Source organism: Rutidosis leptorrhynchoides, chromosome 6 (assembly GCF_046630445.1).
Source record: "Rutidosis leptorrhynchoides isolate AG116_Rl617_1_P2 chromosome 6, CSIRO_AGI_Rlap_v1, whole genome shotgun sequence".
NCBI classification, from domain to species: Eukaryota; Viridiplantae; Streptophyta; class Magnoliopsida; order Asterales; family Asteraceae; genus Rutidosis; species Rutidosis leptorrhynchoides.
In genome coordinates this window covers 299,343,959-299,362,272 of record NC_092338.1, presented here as the reverse complement: position 1 = coordinate 299,362,272, position 18,314 = coordinate 299,343,959, and the positions used below count along the sequence as shown (strand labels likewise).

The 18,314-nt window shown below is 32.7% G+C and overlaps 1 protein-coding gene and 2 long non-coding RNA genes across 4 annotated transcripts; all 3 read left to right on the top strand.

Annotated features, from left to right (window-relative positions):
• Positions 1–7,642: 7,642 nt before the first annotated feature.
• Positions 7,643–9,087, top strand: LOC139854584 (F-box/kelch-repeat protein At3g23880-like). Its single transcript, XM_071843882.1, has 2 exons — positions 7,643–8,792; positions 9,014–9,087. The coding sequence occupies exon 1, from the start codon at positions 7,643–7,645 to the stop codon at positions 8,789–8,791; it is 1,149 nt and encodes a 382-aa protein (XP_071699983.1). The 3' UTR covers position 8,792; positions 9,014–9,087.
• Positions 9,088–13,413: 4,326 nt separating this feature from the next.
• Positions 13,414–15,078, top strand: LOC139852754 (uncharacterized). Its single transcript, XR_011761169.1, has 3 exons — positions 13,414–13,711; positions 14,028–14,170; positions 14,692–15,078. It is a non-coding gene; the product is annotated as an uncharacterized lncRNA (long non-coding RNA).
• A 335-nt stretch (positions 15,079–15,413) lies between these two features.
• LOC139855594 (uncharacterized) lies at positions 15,414–17,775 on the top strand. 2 transcript variants are annotated; one of them, XR_011761492.1, is made up of 3 exons: positions 15,414–16,542; positions 17,109–17,357; positions 17,495–17,775. It is a non-coding gene; the product is annotated as an uncharacterized lncRNA (long non-coding RNA). The 2 variants fall into 2 exon arrangements; XR_011761493.1 differs by having other exon boundaries at positions 17,078–17,357.
• Positions 17,776–18,314: the final 539 nt, after the last annotated feature.

Sequence of the window (18,314 nt, the reverse complement as noted above, 5' to 3'; positions counted from 1 at the left end):
AAATAATATATATACTTTGAGTTGTGATCGAGTCTGAGACATGTATACAATGGGTCACGATACGTATTAATTAATTTGAATATTATATATTAAACTATATATGAATTATTGAATTACTAATTGTGGACTGCTAACTGTAGGCTACCAACATTGGACAATTAAAATGAATTAAAATATTGATTATAACATATGAAACTAAACATTTCTTCAAGTTTGCCACTTGATTTCATTGTAAACCTCATTTGTATCATAACAATTCCAATTTGCGTTCAAACCTTTCATGATTCTTGAAAACACCTCAATCGAGAGGATGAACCAACCGCACTTCATCGACGGAAGGAAAGATTTATGCATATAGTTATGCACCTGAAACACTAGGAACTTGAGTAAACGTTGGAACCTGAGTAAACGTTTAACACGTAGCTATGCTAAATCCTTTAGCGTTATTATCACCGAAAATAACTTTGCAAACCTTTTTCAAAGTAGCTAATTTTGTCAAAGCTCCAGCAAATCAACTTCGACTTTTCATTCGGATTAGCCTTATTATAACCTTGATATATAAGTTTGCCATTCGTCATCGTTACTGGAGAACCTTTTATATTCCACCACATTAGCAGTAAATTTACTAACAACTTCGTGGATCGTTGACTTTCTGAAAAGTTATTATATTCATTGAAACCCTATCATCTACTCATCCGCATCTTATAACGAGAGTTGTCATATCAATTACCGAGGATTAGCAATCAGTATTTTGAATCTCGCAGCATTTCTACATCAACAACTATAGGTATACATATAACCTTTATCTCTTAGAATTATGATCTTCCATTCTAAAATTCCGAAAAGCACACGGTCTACGAATCAATACTCTGAATTTTGAAAAAGTTGAATGAAGCAACAAAAACTGTAAACAACCTTAACAGTCGAAAGTGATGATAAAAGAATAGTATGTTGGCAAAGCTCAGAAACGTTGGAACTGGAAAACGGATTGAACAAATCATGAAGGAGGCCGTGGACAAATCACAAAGACTAAACCTGCCTTCAAGGAATCCAAATGATTCAGTGTATGCTGAAGTCATTAGCGAATATCTTGCTCCTGACTCTAAATCCTTACGAACAAATCTTCTTTAACCTCCTTCGATATTATAAATTCTAAGATATCATTGTATCTTTCATTATAAATATCCTCCATATTTCTGAAGATATTTTCGTAACTATCCTTATCTAAAATCATTTATCCCCTCGCGATATCTGTATCACATCATAAAGGAAACTCTTTAGTTTCTAAAATCTGAAACCTTTGAGTTTGAATTATGAATGTTTTGGAAGTAGTGTTGGGAGCTGAAGCATGAGTTTGTATAATATAATGACACTTGATCAACGTGATTATATTACATTAAGTCATGTTGAGTTTCTAAATGGAACGTGATGATTCACAGATCATAACGTCATCATGTGCCATGTCACACGACTCTTGTATTCTACTTAACCTCTAAACATATCAAGAAAATATTTTTCTTGATGATTCATCTTTTCCGGGTTATTCTGGTAATTTGACAAATCAAGATCGTGCCATTACGATTTCCTTCTTAGAACATTAACCATGTTCATTCGAAACTCCATACCCACAAATTCTGGACCATTACTTGATGTGCTTAATGGATAGAAGAGAAAACAGAGCATAAAGCTTCGAAGTGTAAATGGGGGTATAAATCGCAGCAAATTGGAGAGAGCATTAACTGTGGATGACAATGATTATAGGAGACAGAATCAGGGACATCAAAATATAAGGGAAGATATAAAACCCAACAACAACGTAGAAATTACAAACCGTATATATCGATGCATATAGCAATATAAAGACACGGGAGAACTAAGAACACTATAAAACCCAGAGTATAGTAGAAGTAAATAGATTCTTCCGGCGGCAGGTGAAAAAGAAGAATGACAGATATGAAAGTTATAAATATATCGAGAACCAGAACTGGACGAAGCATATTGACGAACGATTCAAAGTATGAATTAAAGGAGAAAGAATAGAAGGTGTGAGTTGTAAGGAAATGAAGGGGGTGAATTTATAGTAAGAGATCCGGCAGAGCAATCAAAGCAGATGATCGCATTTAAAGCGGATCCTAATTTCCTTGATTACCGAAGAATCAAATCTTGTTACGAAGATTTTCTCCAAATCCCTTGAACTCTAGAAATCAATCTTATCTACGTCAAATGATTGACGAATCTACACTTACGCATTTCACTCTTTTGAGATAGCTTCGCTCGTACTCTTCACAAAAATCAAATTATTTTGTCTATAGTATTCAATGATGATAAAAACGCTAATTTTCAGCTCGTATGTGTCATGAAAACATTTTTATTGTTAGCCATGACGACCTCGATCAAATTTCGGGACGAAATTTCTTTAACAGGTAGGTACTGTGACGACCCGGGAATTTCCGACTAAATTTAAACTTAATCTTTATGTGATTTCGATACGATAAGCAAAGTATGTAATGTTGAGTCTAGAAAATTTTGGAACGATGTTCACATATTCAATTGACCTTCGACTGATCTCGACGATTCACGAACAATTAATTGTAAATAGATATGTGTGTATGTATATATAAATAATAATTCAAAATATAATTTGAAGTATTATATGTTGTTGTTATTAAAAATTAATAAAATAAAAATAGGATATTATAATAATTATTATTTAAAATATACCTCTATATATAAATAAAGTATATTAAAAATAAATATTAAATGATTGTAATACTCGTTTGATGTTTCGATTAATATTAAGCAAGTTAAATTCAAACTTATGTAATTTTAAAATAAACGGTGATCCGAAAATGAGTTCTATAAATTTTAGAATTAATAAAAATGTATTTAGGATTTAGTTATTAAATTTTAACACTTTTTATATTTTACCCAAAAATGAGAGGGACAGTTGATGTAATTTTTATTTAACAAAATAATGATTGAATTTTATACCATAATGACCAAAATAAATAAATATAGTTAATTTAAAAATATAGAATTTTTCTAAGAACTTTTATTCGCCACTGATTAACAACGGAGTATAATATTATACCCTTTAAGAGTGTCGGTAATATATAGCCAAATGTAGTTACGAGATTATTTAAATTACTGTGTATTCTGTTTCTTGTCAACTCACGTCTCAATTCATGAGATTACTGTTTGACACTGTTTGTTTTGTTTCACCTGCATCATTTATATTTAGTTATATATAGTTGATAGATAGATATAGAAACTTATGCATCGATATATATGCATAGCATATACACATACATAGATACTTAATCATAGGCATTCTATAACCTTGATCACCAACACACTTTCATCATCACAATACCATCAACCATCGGTCATCTTCCATCCTCCATAGCCACCCACTTCACCATGAACACCACCATCTTCCTTTTTCTCATTCTCTTGATCAACCACCACAACCTTCCAACATGTTTCGTTTTGTTTTTTGTCGTGATCAACCATAACAGCCACCATCACCAAGACAAGTCACTACCACACCCACCATCCGTTGACACCCTCAACTCTCCATCACCTCCACCATATTGCAGCCACACCCTGTCAATTACTACAGCAATTTCTGCTGTCTGGGTTCTGTTACATCATGCAAACACCACCAAATAACCACACATCCGCCATGCTGCTGTTATGATTTTGTCTCCCTTCTGTTTTCCTTCGTAAACCCGTCACCCTACAACCACCTCCGGTAACCACTCAACACCATATCAATCCACTTAACCGTCGAACCCATCACCACTAGACCACTGCCACCATCACCTGCAACCGCCTGCCGCACTTCACCTCCCAACACCACCGGCCAACATCACTTCCTCTCTCCTATCTCTCTCTTCGTTGAAATCATAAACCATCGTTGATTACTACCAAAAACCACCATCTACTACCACTGCAGTCACCACCACACCTGCAACAGCCATGAACCACACAAAACCATCGAACCACCTTTTAAATTGCTGCTACTGTACGTTTCTTATTTCTGTCATGATTATAGAAAGTGCTGAAGAACAGTGATGTCCGAAATATGGTTAATTGGGTCACGAGATGATGGAAATTAGCGATGATGAAAGGAAATGATGAAGGTGATGCATGATGAAGTAGAGGATCATGAAAATTTTTAACGATGATGTCTATTATGAAATCAGGATAGTGATTTGATGATGTTAAGGTAAGGATTCACGATGAATATAGTGATTATGATGATTACGATGATGATAATATGATTAGATAATAAATAGATGATGATTAAGATGATAATGAAAAGATAATGATGATATATGATGTATTATGATGATGCTCACATGATAAAGATGATAATAATGGAAGCGTTTATGATCGAACATATTTAAATGATGATGATAAATTGCCAAGGTTAAATGTGTTTGTTTTAAGAAAAAGAAAATAGGCACATTGAGTTAAAAGGATTTAGTAGATGAATTAAAACAGAAAACTGGTAGCAGTGTAGTGGTTAGGAGTGTTTGTGTTTAGCATGAGGTCAAGGGTTCAATCCCTGCTGTGGTATTTTTTTTTTGGAAAAAGAACTAGAAAAAAATGTTGGACCGAATCCCTTCCTTGTGTTGGGCCGTGAAATTGTTTGGATATTGGGCCGTATACTTGATTGATTGTTGGGCCGAAATTTAATTGCTAAATGGGCCGAAATCTAGTTAAAAGAATTAAGGTATCAAACAAATCAGAAAAGAAATAATGGAGCAGTGGTTAAGAATGTGCTTTCTGAGCGAGAGGTCGCGGGTTCGAGCCCTTTCCTGGGGCATTTCTTTTTAGAAAAAGCTTTGAAAGGGTATATACTTTTATTTCATTTCAATTAACATTATAATTATTATTATTATTATTATTATTGTTAGTATAATTATTATTGTTATGGTTGTTATTATTAGTATTATTATTATTATTATTAGTATTATTATTATTATTATTATTATTATTATTATTATTATTATTATTATTATTATTATTATTATTATTATTACTATTATTATTACTATTACTATTACTATTATTGTTATTATTATTATTATTATTATTATTATTATTATTATTATTATTATTATTATTAGGAATATAAGTATTATTATTATCATTATTAATTAAAATTATAATTTTATTTAAAATTAACATTATTAGTAGGATTATCATTTTATCATTATTATTATTATCATCATAATTAGTATTATTAGTAATCATTATTAGTATTAGGTATTACTATCAATATTATTGTTTTTATTATACAAATAAAATAACTTATTATTATTATTCATATTATCCTTATCAAGATTTTTATATATTATTATCATTATTTTTACTATCAATACTATTATTATTATTATTATTATTATTATTATTATTATTATTATTATTATTATTATTATTATTATTATTATTATTATTGTTATTATTATTATTATTATTATTATTATTATTATTATTATAAATATATTACAACTTTCTATTATCAATATTATTTTACCAACTAAAGAATTAGTTATATAAAAACATATTTATCTTAATACAGTATATAATATAAATAAAATCAGTTGATTAAATGAAATATATGTTAATATATACATAAATGATATGGGTTCGTGAATCCGAGGCCAACCCTGCATTGTTCAAAGTCGTCATATATATTTTTACTACAAAATACAATATTGTGAGTTTCATTTGCTCCCCTTTTAAATGCTTTTGCAATATATATTTTTGGGACTGAGAATACATGCGCTACTTGTATAACTGTTTTACGAAATAGACACAAGTAATCGAAACTACATTCTATGGTTGAATTATCGAAATCGAATATGCCTTTTTTTATCATGTCCGAAGTTGTCCCGGAATGATGGCAAATTTATCATGTTCGAAGTTGTCCCGGAATGATGACGAATTTATCATGTCCGAAGTTGTCCCGGAATGATGGCGAATTTATTATGTCCGAATTTGTCCCGGAATGATGGCGAATTTATCATGTCCGAAGTTGTCCTGGAATGATGGCGAATTTATCATGTCCGAAGTTGTCCCGGAATGATGGGGATCTTCTATATGCAACTTGTTAAGGTCGATTACCAGGTGTTCAATCCATATGAATGAATTTTATGCATGATGTTTATGGAAAATGGGAATATTAAATCTTGTGGTCTATTAAAATGATGAATTTTATTGTTACGATAAACCTATGAACTCACCAACCTTTTGATTGACACTTGAATGCATGTTTATTCTCAGGTATGAAAAAAATCTTCCGATATGCATTTGCTCATTTTAGAGATATTACTTGGAGTCATTCATGGCATATTTCAAAAGACATTGCATTCGAGTCGTTGAGTTCATCAAGATTATTATTAAGTCAATTATAGTTGGATATATTATGAAATGGTATGCATGTCGTCAACTTTCGATGTGAAGAAAGTTTGTCTTTTAAAAACGAATGCAATGTTTGTAAAATGTATCATATAGAGGTCAAATACCTCGCGATGTAATCAACTATTGTGAATCGTTTATAATGTATATGAACGGGTCCTTTCATCGTTTTCTTTAAATTTGAATTCGATAAGATGGTTTTTTAAATGTCGATATTTGATTGATGAAGCAGGATGATTTCTTGCCTCGAACCGCAACACCTTGGGAAGACATTTTCAAATCGCTTTTCTGGTAATAGTATAATTTGATGTTTGAAAACCATGATTTTGTATTTAACTATTTATCTTTATGCAGATTATGTACTTGATCATGATACTTGCTTCAATAGTTTACCATGCTTGTTATGTTTAATATGCATAAAAAGACACTTTCGCATCCGAAGAACGAAAGATCAAAGATCCAAGGAGGCTTGACGCCCCTTGTCGTCTCTAACATCACATAGTTGAGCGAAAACCGTTCCGGAAAACCTTCACATTCTAAACTATATATGGTGTCGAGCACACCAATTGCTTTAGTATGGATCGAAAGTATCTGATATGGTTGCCTCTTTCCGTCTTTTGTCACTCTTGTTTGATGTACCAATAAATTGTTGCAAGTTTTAGGAAGTATCACAAGTGGTCTTTTTATATCATTGACAATTACAATTATGTATATTTTTTTGTACTTATATTCATATATATTTTTTTATAGAATACATTTGATTTAATATTATCATGTTTAAGTCCCGCGAATTCGCGGGTTATAAACTAGTGTATCAATAAATCATGTTAGTTAACATCACTAAATCAACCTTGTACATGAGTGGAAAACAATCTCTTAGTGACAGATTATCACCACTAAATCTACCATTGATGAATGTAATTCCACCACCCCAAACAACATTAATCATCATTGATGAAATGAAACTACTGTAAAATTATAGTACTAATTATCCAAAAGGTTCTTTAATTAATTGCATCAAACAATAGATGTTGATTATGATTATGATCCTGTAGGAAAATTGGATGACCAAGTATGTAAGCGTATATAAACATAAAAGGAGTAAATTGTAAATGTAATGATTAAATAAAATTCTCCGTATAGACACAAAACACTGATTCATATTTTCCCTGAAATCAGTCACCAAAAAAAAAAAAAAAAAAACCCTAAAATGACACTCGAAGATGAACATCATCAACAACCTCCTAAAATAATCAAAAAACTTCAATCTATTCCTACACTTCTGGAAGAACTCATAGTCGAAATTCTAACAAGACTTCCGGTTGAATCGCTGTTACGATGTAAGTCTGTTTGCAAATTATGGTGTTCTTTGATTTCCGATCCGCATTTCATCAAATCACATCTTAAGTTATCAAGTAACCGCAATAATCACGCTAATCATAGACTAATTGTCAGCACCGCGCCTAAAATAAACTTTAAGACTTGTAACCTTTATAATGTGTTGTATGATAAATCCATCGATGCAATAGAGCTCGTTTATCCATTAAAACACCCTAGTAAATCGGTTTGGATAGTCGGTTCTTGTAACGGATTGTTATGTATACTCGTTGAAAACGATACATTGTTCATTTGGAACGCTAGTACCAGAAGATCGAATAGGTTGCCAAAATGCGGTTCTAAATTGATGCCCCGTTGGTATGGTTTTGGGTATGATACGTTGACTGATGATTATAAAATTGTTGCGATTTCGTGTCTGCTTAAAACAGAACATGATACTGAAGTGAATATATATTCACTGAAAACAGGAAATTGGAAGAAACTTAGTGACCTTCCTCATGGGATTTTATTCTATGATGATGGGAAGTTTTTAGACGGAGCAATTCATTGGGTTACGAAGCGAGATTTCAGTTCACTGTATTCATGGACTATAGTTTCAGTTAGTTTAGGGAACGAGTCTTATGGTGAAGTTCAGCAACCTGTGTATGATGAAGGGTATAAGCATTTGACGTTGGGTGTTGTGGGAGAAAAGTTGTGTGTGGTTTGTGATTATCTTAAGAAATGTGCAGATGTATGGGTAATGAAGGTTTACGGTGAGCAAGATTCTTGGACTAAATTGGTTTCTGTTCCGTATTTTTCTGATCCTGCTGGTTATCAGTATTCTGTTCCTTTGTGTGTTTCAAATGATGGAAAAGTTTTGTTACAATTTGGTTTGAAATTGTTAGTGTATGATTCAAAGAATAGTTTGCTCTTGGAGATTCAAAACTTTGATAAATGTATTGAAACATACACTTATGTTGAGAGTTTGGTTTCACCCGATTCATCATCAGGCCTTGTAGATAACTATGTTGATGTAAGTTAAGGTAAGCTTTGTTTCTCATAAATTTTTTTTTTTTTTTTTCGTTTGTTTAAACATATATAACAAAGTTCTTATTGAGAGAAGTCAAATATTGAAGTGTTGAACATCTTTTAATTAATGTTCCTTAACTAGATGCTTGTAACTTTAACTAGGTAAATACCAAATACTAGTCAATAGCTATTTTTGTGTTTATTAGAATCTAAATATATCAAGTATATTTTACAGATACATGAAATCAAAGTAGCTGGAAGACACAAATCGGTTAGTGGCATTTCTTTTGGTAACAACTTGGTGGGGCGTTTCCGGATGCAGGGATCTACAAGAGCTGCATTTTCTTGACCTTTATGTTTTTCGCTAGATGTTTTTTTCTTTCAGTAACAAGCTCGACTTATATGTTTGTGCATTTCTGGATGGTGTTTTTAGCTTTGTTTTAAGAAATATTGTATGCAAATTATGTTAGTGTGTATATATATATATATATATATATATATATATATATATATATATATATATATTGGTTACTTCGTATATATTAATTTATAAGGCACTCCACACCACGGCTACAATCATTTTCAACTTTTTACTAAAATGGATATTCCTAACGATAGTGGTTATCTATGGTCTGTTATGCGTTCTTGCTATGGACTGCTACAATATTGCTTAACCTTTCTTGGAATAACGTATATATTCGGTTCTGTTTCGATGATGAACTTGGGATGTTGATTTTGTTAGTTTATGACTAATTCGCTGGTTATCATGTATGATGATTCTTAAAAGGTGCTTAACATCTATATTAAGGTGAACGATCCGAAACATTGTGATCATTTGTTTTAAACAAGATGGTTAGAAACAGTTGAAGGGGTATAGACGTATAGTAATTAACATTTATCAGTGTATAAAAACATAGAATTAAGAAAACTGTAACATTTATCAAATTTTTAGCACATAAAAAATTTGACATCCTATATTTGCTCAAACTAAAAAAATTTGACATCCTATCATGAGTTTTCAAAGTTTCCAATTATAGTGCAAAGCTAGAGGCGAGGCTGATAATAAGGATTCAGTAAGGCTGTTTGTAACGGGTGTCAAGACACCCCGTTTATAAGAGACGCCACATTTAGTTGTATTGGGCCGTTACTTTAAGGCGTGTCTTTGGCGTCGGGACAAAAGTAACACAGCAAGCAACGGCTGTTTCTTCTTCTTTTTTTTTTTCTTTTTTTTTTATTAATTTAAAAAATAATATTTTTATCCCTTTTAATACTTAACCCAATTATATTTTAACACATCATCACAATATTCAAAAGTAACACCACCACTACTCCACCCAAACAAGTAACACGTCCTAGTCATCCAAAAAGTGCAAAAAGACAAGTGACACCAAAAGAAACGCCCACTCACCGTTACGAATGGTCTAATGGCTGTAAATATTGGACTTGTTGACCCAATAATATCTTTTTTTTTTTTTTTTTCTTTTTTCTTCTCAACATTTTTTTTTCTGATATTGTCAAATTATATTCATCATCCTTACTCCTTTCATAGGATTTTCAGATTATTAGTCTTACTAATAGATGTTTGTTAATAGATAAGATGAACAGATTTAGTAAACATTATATGCATATCGATACACATTTTCATATATAAATGAATGGCTGCGACTCCGTCAGGATCTAATGATCTTTCGCCTAAAGGGACAAAAAAGATCACCGCCCGTCGGACCACTAACGACCATGATGATGAATTGGATCGCCAGATGTCATTAATGTCAACAAACAGTAACTCAATGTTATTAAAAAGCCAGCCTTCAGACTTCGATCACCAACGTTGGTTGTTTGAAAGCAAAAGCAGGTATGGTATTGGAAACGCCTGTTGGCAGGATGACGATAAACTCAAGACAAAATCTGGAAGAACATTTGGCTGATTTTATGGACAAACCTTGGAAACCTCTGACCCGAAAGACTTCTGTTCCGGCTGGTGTTCTTAGCCCTTACAGGTGCTTAAATGCTTATTACAACATTTGGGTAACAAATAAAACCTTATGAATTATAATATGGGTCAAAACGGCCCGTCAGATTTATGATCCAGTATTTGTACACTGAACTTGGTTTTCAAGATTTTTCTTGTAAATTTTTGGGTTGAGTGTCTAAAAGTTTATAAATTTGACCCATATTACGTGTATCAAACTTTCAATTGTTACTGTGTTACGTGTAAAACCGTTGTATGAAAAACAAACATTTACCTCGTGAAGAAGTCATAGAGCATACAATACCAGTAACGAAAATATTGATACATAAAACAGAAATTTTTCAAGTTGGCAAACATAATTTAGAACTCTTGCAATGTTTAAAATTTTTTCAGATACTGAACCCAGTATTTTTGTTTTAGTCGAAAGGGGTCAATTTTGACCCATTTCATATGAAGCTAAGAAATTTCAAGTTACCAAACGATCCAAATTGACGACTTGGGCTCTAATGCATTCCATATGCAACTCGATTTAAAAAGGCTGTTAACATTTGTTCATCAACAGGGTACTAGTGCGCAGTTCTTCTTTCTATCATGGAGATTACAAAACCCGAATTTTGATGCAATGTGGTTATGGACTATATCTGTCGCATGTGAAATGTGGTTTGCTTTCTCGTGGTTGTTAGATCAGTTACCGAAGTTAAACCCTATAAACCGAGCAACCGATTTGGTAGCTCTCAAAGATAAGTTCGAGGGCAAGTCTAAAATGAATCCAACGGGCCGATCTGATCTCCTTGGAGTAGATATATTCATCTCGACCGCTGACCCTGATAAAGAACCGCCTCTAGTTATAGCTAACACCATTTTTGTCCCGGTGTATAATATTGGTCACAATGGAGGCACAAGTTTTTTCATATGTCTGTCATCTAACTCATCTTGTGTAATATAATTTTTATTCAGACACTTTGCACTATTCATTGGAGGGCTAAGTAGGGATGCACTCACTGAAGCCACTGTAGTAGGCAACTGAGATATATCCTTTGCGTTATGAAGACTTGCACATTGTGTTGATATTGGACGCGTTGTTGTATCTTTTTGGGCAACCGATGAACTCCCCCTTTGACATGCCACGTTCATATCTTCTTACAATTTAGCTAAACAATACGCATCACTAAGGGTTTGAGGTTGGAAAATTTTAACTTTATCCTTAATGTCTTCTTGCAACCCTTAAATGAAATTAAAAATGATAATTGATTCTATACAATCCTTCTTTTTGGCCCATAAATCAAATTTGTCACAATACTCCTTAATCGTTCCCTCTTGTGTGGGAGGACCAATATTTATGGTCAACAAACATTAAGTTCGTCTATGGATCATTTTAAAGCATTCATTGTTACTTTTTCGTTATTGAAAGTCGTATCAATATTTGTATAATAACCCTCGTGCTCGTTGTCAACAACTTCCACGCGGTTCTAATCTTTGAAAATGCTTGGGCACACGCCAAAAATTCTCGAACAAAATGTGTAAATCTTATAAGCTAAGCAATTCGATCCACAAAAGTTGTATTGGGCCCACACAAATGTGCCAACCTACTTAACTCCAATCAGTTGCCCAAAGTGATTACTCAAGCCACCAGCCAACTTAAGTATTGAATGGCCCAATTAAGCAAATTATTTCTTTTGTGCACACCTCCTTTCAAGTCCAGGAAGGAAAAACCAAAAAATGAGTCACGAACTAATTCATTCGCTATCATCTTCGCAGTATCATCAACACCAACATTCTACAATTTAGGGTATTAACAGGAAACAAGGGTTCGCAAGTCTATGATCGCACCCCAATTGAGTAATTATTCAATTGATCTTCGACAACAACCAGTAATAATTATTTAATTTCTTGTTCTTCTTCTTCTTCTCAAAATAATATGAACCCTATACTTCTGAAACGCGTGTGTAGCAACGGTGGATAGAATCGCGTGTAGGACAACATGTATAGCCGCACGTGTAGAACAACAGGTATAGCCGCGAGTGTGGAACAAGCTAAACCATTAACACCCGTGTTTGAATGGTGCGTGTGTTTTCACAACCTTAACGCGCGTGAGTAAACTAATCAAAACAGCGCAATCATCAGAAGCATCCGAAGAAATTTTAACGAGACTTCCAGTTGAATCGCTGTTACGATGTAAGTCCGTTTGCAAATTATGGTGTTCTTTAATTTCCGATCCTTATTTCATCAAATTACATCTTAAATTTTGGAACCCTAGTACAAGAAGATTGAATCGCTGTTACGATGTAAGTCCGTTTGCAAATTATGGAACCCTAGCTCGGACTAAATTGGTTTCTGTTCCGTATATGACTGACCCTGGTTTGTATCAGTATTCGGTGCCTTTGTGTGTTTCAAATGATGGAAAAATTTTGTTGAAATTTGGAAAGAAATTGGTTGTGTATGATTCAGAGAATACTTTGCTCTTTGAGATTCAGAACTTTAATAAATGTTTTGATACATACACTTCTGTTGAGAGTTTGGTTTCACCCGATTCATCCATCAGGCCTTGGAGATAAGGTAAGCTTTGTTTCTCTTCTAAACTTGTTTTTTTTTTTTTTTTTTTTTTTTTTTTTTTTTTCTAATGTATTAACGTACATAAAATAGTTGATCTCGTTGACAGGTTTAATTGCAAGAAACTAATCGAGAAAACAACAGCCAATTTTGGTGAATCCTTAACGCTGATTTCCATCCATCATCGTTTTCTTCCGTTTCCGTGTTATCTTCCGTTTCGGTGTTTTCTGGTTGTTGTGCTTGAAATCTTTGGTACTTTATTATGAGGCATACTGATGCGGTGATTGCCAACACGATCCATAAGAAACATAAACCCACCCTCCATTTTAGCCAATACCTTAAGGTCGTTGGATCTAGCTCTTCGAATGCCATAATTTTGTTGATTGTTGTGTAACGCCCTGATAATAAAAGGTATTGATTAATTAAAGTAAGGTATTACTCTTTGTACCAAATTAAGATCCTCACGTTTCCTTTCAAGTATTTTAAGCTATAAGCGAGAAGGTGGAGTTTTCAAGAAAATTAATAGTGTATCATACTCGTTAAATATTTCTAGTCATTTTGTTGTTAATGGCCACTTTATCTGATTAGCATTTCAATACACGTCATAATTTGGAAACTTGTTCAAATAATAAATTTGTTAAATTAATTTTGTAGGGAACAACTTTTCTTCTTTTCTTTTTTTTTTTTTTTTTTTTTTTTTTTATGCGTGTTTTGTTTTATCCAATAGGTGAAATGTGCCCAAGTTCTTCTTGAGACAGGATCTAAGGTTGATGCTTTAGATAATACTAGCAGGTAAACAGCCCTGCGTTATGCTGCTGGCTATGGTAAAAATGAATGTGTTCCGCTTTTGCTCGATAACGGTGCTGCAGTGTAAGCTTTTTAACCATATTCTCATTCATTCTCACTACGTTTCTCGATTCTACAAAAGTTCAAACTAAAGCATTCAACTAGTGGTGACATTATAGGTGGGTATAAAATGTATAACTACTCGTTACAGGTTGGAATGCATATGGTTGGGTTGGTCCAAACCACTTATATCCGAAAATACGAATTTTGTTAAATAGTTGGTTCAGTTCTGATTACTAAACGAAAAAGGACTTATGGCGACTTTTGACATTTTGAACTGCAAGACTCATTTGAAGTGTTTTTTTCTTCAGATAATTTTCTTATTTTTTTGGTTTGAACTGTACCTTACTAGATTTGACTCATTTCCAAGTAGTTGGGTCAAAATTGCCACCTAGGTAAATATTTTCATGTCTGGTCTTGATTATTTTTTCTACAGAACATTACAAAACATAGTCGGGAACACACCTATCGATGTTGCAAAACTTAATAACAAGAGTGATGTATCTTCCAGTATGTTATCTGAAACACATACTATTTTCTTACAGAAACACATAATATCCGGGTTTTACACAATAATCAACGAAATTATGGCATTTAAAGAGCTAGATCCGACGACGTTAAGGTATTGGATAATATGGAGGGAGGGTTTATGTTTCTTATGGATCGTGTTGGCAATCGTTACATTAGTATACCTCATAATAAAGTACCGAAGATTTCAGAGACAACAACCAGAAAACACCGAAACGGAGGATAACACCGAATCGGAAGATAATGATGATGGATGGAAATCAGCTTGGCTATTGTTTTCTCGAGTAGTTTTTCTTGCATTGCGCTGTTAATTTTAGTTTTAATTTTTATTACTTTCCGTTCTAAAATAATTGCAATGTTGCATACTTGGATTTTAGAAGATTCAATTATTGAAGTGTTGAACATATTTTAATGTGTGTTGACTGAATGCTTGTAACTTGAACTGGGTAAATAATAGTCAATAGCTCTGTGTTTGATATGAATCTCAGTATCAAATAACCAAAATCAGTTTGGTTTATTTTTTCAAGGATGTGTTGGTAGCGGCATGTCTTTTGGTAACAAACTTGGTCGGGCGTGGATACAGGGGTTGCTTCTGCGTTTCTGGATGATGTTTTTAGCTTTGTTTTATTTTGAGAAATTTACTTTTACTCTATATATTAAAGCAAAGTAATATAATATATAGGTCAGATTTAAATAGAACACATTAAAAGAAAAAATCCCCACCCTTAATATAGTTTATTTTGGGTTGATCCAAGGGCTAGCATTCATCTTAGGTCAGAATAATCTATCTGATGTCAAAATTAAGTGTGTTTTCAATTATACCCATGTGACACAAGCGCGTACTAACGTCCTATCGGTTTTTAATCTTAATGGACCGAGCTTTTAGCAGAGTAAATTAAATACTAAACCATTCATAACCTCCCATCAGTTTTTACACAATAAAAAAAACCCTAATGTAATGCAATTTCACAACAGTGTGTGCTCTATCCATGAAATCATTCAAAGAGTAAAATCGATGCAGACTTCATACAAATTGAAAATTGAAGTTGATGTAGATAACTGTGATGGTGTTTGCTCTATCCATGAAATCATCCGATTATTGTGATTTCCAAAATTTTATAATAGTGATGGTGGTATGTGATTTTCTGATTTTTTAGAGATTCTTTGAATAAAAATACGTTATCAATTAACCCTATTTCAGTTAGGGATTAAAATTTCAGTTATAATAGGTGTTAATTTAGTTAAGGATACTAAATTTTGTTTCAACTACTTAATAAAGATGGTTACTATGCGTTGAATAATTTGCTATTATTCTTTTTCATCTTATTCGTTGAATGCTTCTATGCTATTTTTGTTGAATTAGTTTCTACCTAATTTGCTTCGATGTATCCTCGATCGGTAAATGTCGTTGACTTATAAGATAAGTTGTATATCATTTTTGGTCTACTAATTATTATTCTTATTAATTATTAATTTATTGTGTAACCAATTTTGTTTGAACATTTGGTGGATTGAAGTGAACACATGAGCATTTTCTAGTTGATGTTCTTCTTCTCGCGTCGCAAAAAATATATAAAAACACTAATTTAGAAATTTTGATAACACTTTTATTTGTTTGATAATATTGTCATCTATATTCAGGTTGCATCTCTTCTTCGAGATGACCGAGACCTGCTCCAGGAGTTTTTATAGTTAAGGTGTATTTTCTATAATTCATTTCAGTGAGGCAATGGTGTATTACATTCATATTATTATTTTTTTATTGTTGTGTTGTTTTGTTTTTATATTTGCAATTGTTTGAAAGCTAATATGCAGATTTTGGTTGCGGTTAATAAAATTGGCTCACTGTCTTAGGAAGTCTGATCATGGTTAGATGCTTCTCATCTTTGAGGTAGTACTCTTCTTTTTATTTGATGTTATTGCCTCTTTGTTTATCTAATTAATTAGGTTTGTTGTTGGAATTTGTCATAAAATTAGTATTCTTTCATTCACATTTGTGATTAGTAGCTAATTTGTAAATTTCATCGTAGTTACCTAATTAGTTTAATTATCTTATATTCCGTTGGGTTTTGTTAAAAGATTATACGAGGTGGTGATTGACATGCTATTTAATTAGTATACTCATTTGGTGTTTATTTTTTTTAATTTTTAATATTGAGGTATGGTACGTTACGTTGTTGTTTCCCCATAATTCATGTTTCATGTTGCTAACTATCTTATTACAAAATATGGAATAAAAAGTGATGAGTTTGGGTCGAAAAAAACATTTTTAGCTCGGTCAAATGGGTCAAGAGTTCGAAATGGCGAAAACTGCTATTTTGTTTTTTGGGAAATGTTGCACATCCCAATACTTGTGAATTACTTAGTTTGTTAAAAAAATTTAATCTTTTGTTCACACATCAGAGTCTAAGGTGTTTGGCTTGTTGGAACACAGGCCATAAACAAATCGAAATTAAAGTACTACCAGAAAGCAAATTCTAATCATTTTAGTATGTAAGGAAGAAAGAAGGGAAGCACAATAAATACAGGAGACTACATCGTTTCTTTACTAAATGGTCGGGAAGGAGTAGAAGATTTGGTTTTTTCACATGAAGACCGTTGGTGATGCAAATGCTTCTTTGGAAAAGCTAAATGCAAGGTGAGGCTATCTTGCTATAGCTAGCCTAATTCACCGTAACAATTGGTTAGTTCAGAACAATACTTGTTCAAAAGTTTCCATAAACAAAACTTACAAAGTTACATATGTTCCAATCGTTCTAACCGTTGGTAATAGCATAAATTTTAATTATTTATTCGTGTCTAATTTATTTTGTTGGACAGGAAATTTGAGGACGTAAAATTAATGTAAATGTCACCGAGAAGCCTTTGGATGGTGCCACCTCTACACTTATCCAATTATAAGAAACCCCATTCCTTGACATCCCTTACAAAGTTTATGTGGGAAATCTTGCAAAAACGGACGCTCAAAATTTGTTTTGCATATAAGGGTAACGTTCTTGGTTCTAAAGTGTCACAATTTCCTGGCAACCCAAAGTCAATCATATTTGGGTTAGTTTCATTCTCTTCAAAATAAGAGTTAGAAGCTGCCATTTCATCTTTTAGTGACAGTAAGTTTGTACATCCTGCACATTTGATTGTACTCTCATAGCCTCATAGTTTCAGTTCGAGGGCTTGAATTTTAAGATGTCATGTTTATTCTTGTAGGTACTTGTTGGTACGATTTTTTGTATAGCGGCTGTAAGGTACCAGTACAACACACTATCCGCCTAGCGTAGAGCGATTATATGTTGATTGTTGTTTGCCCTTGGGAAATAATCCTTGCAGACCCGGAACACAGATAGAAGATCCGTGGGGTGGCCTCAATCAATCCGAGGATCAATCTGAAATGTCCCGTTCATATCGATTATAAACGTTTCATATTAATTGGTTTCTTTGCGAGGTTTTGACCTCTATATGAGACGTTTTTCAAAGACTGCATTCGATTTTAAAACAAACCATAACTTTTATTTTATCGATAAAGGTTTAAAAATCATCACGAAGATTATCGAATAATGATAATCTAAAATATAGTGTTTACACACGATCATCTCATAATGGTTTACAATAATATTACACAACAACTTAAGTCTTCGAATGCAGT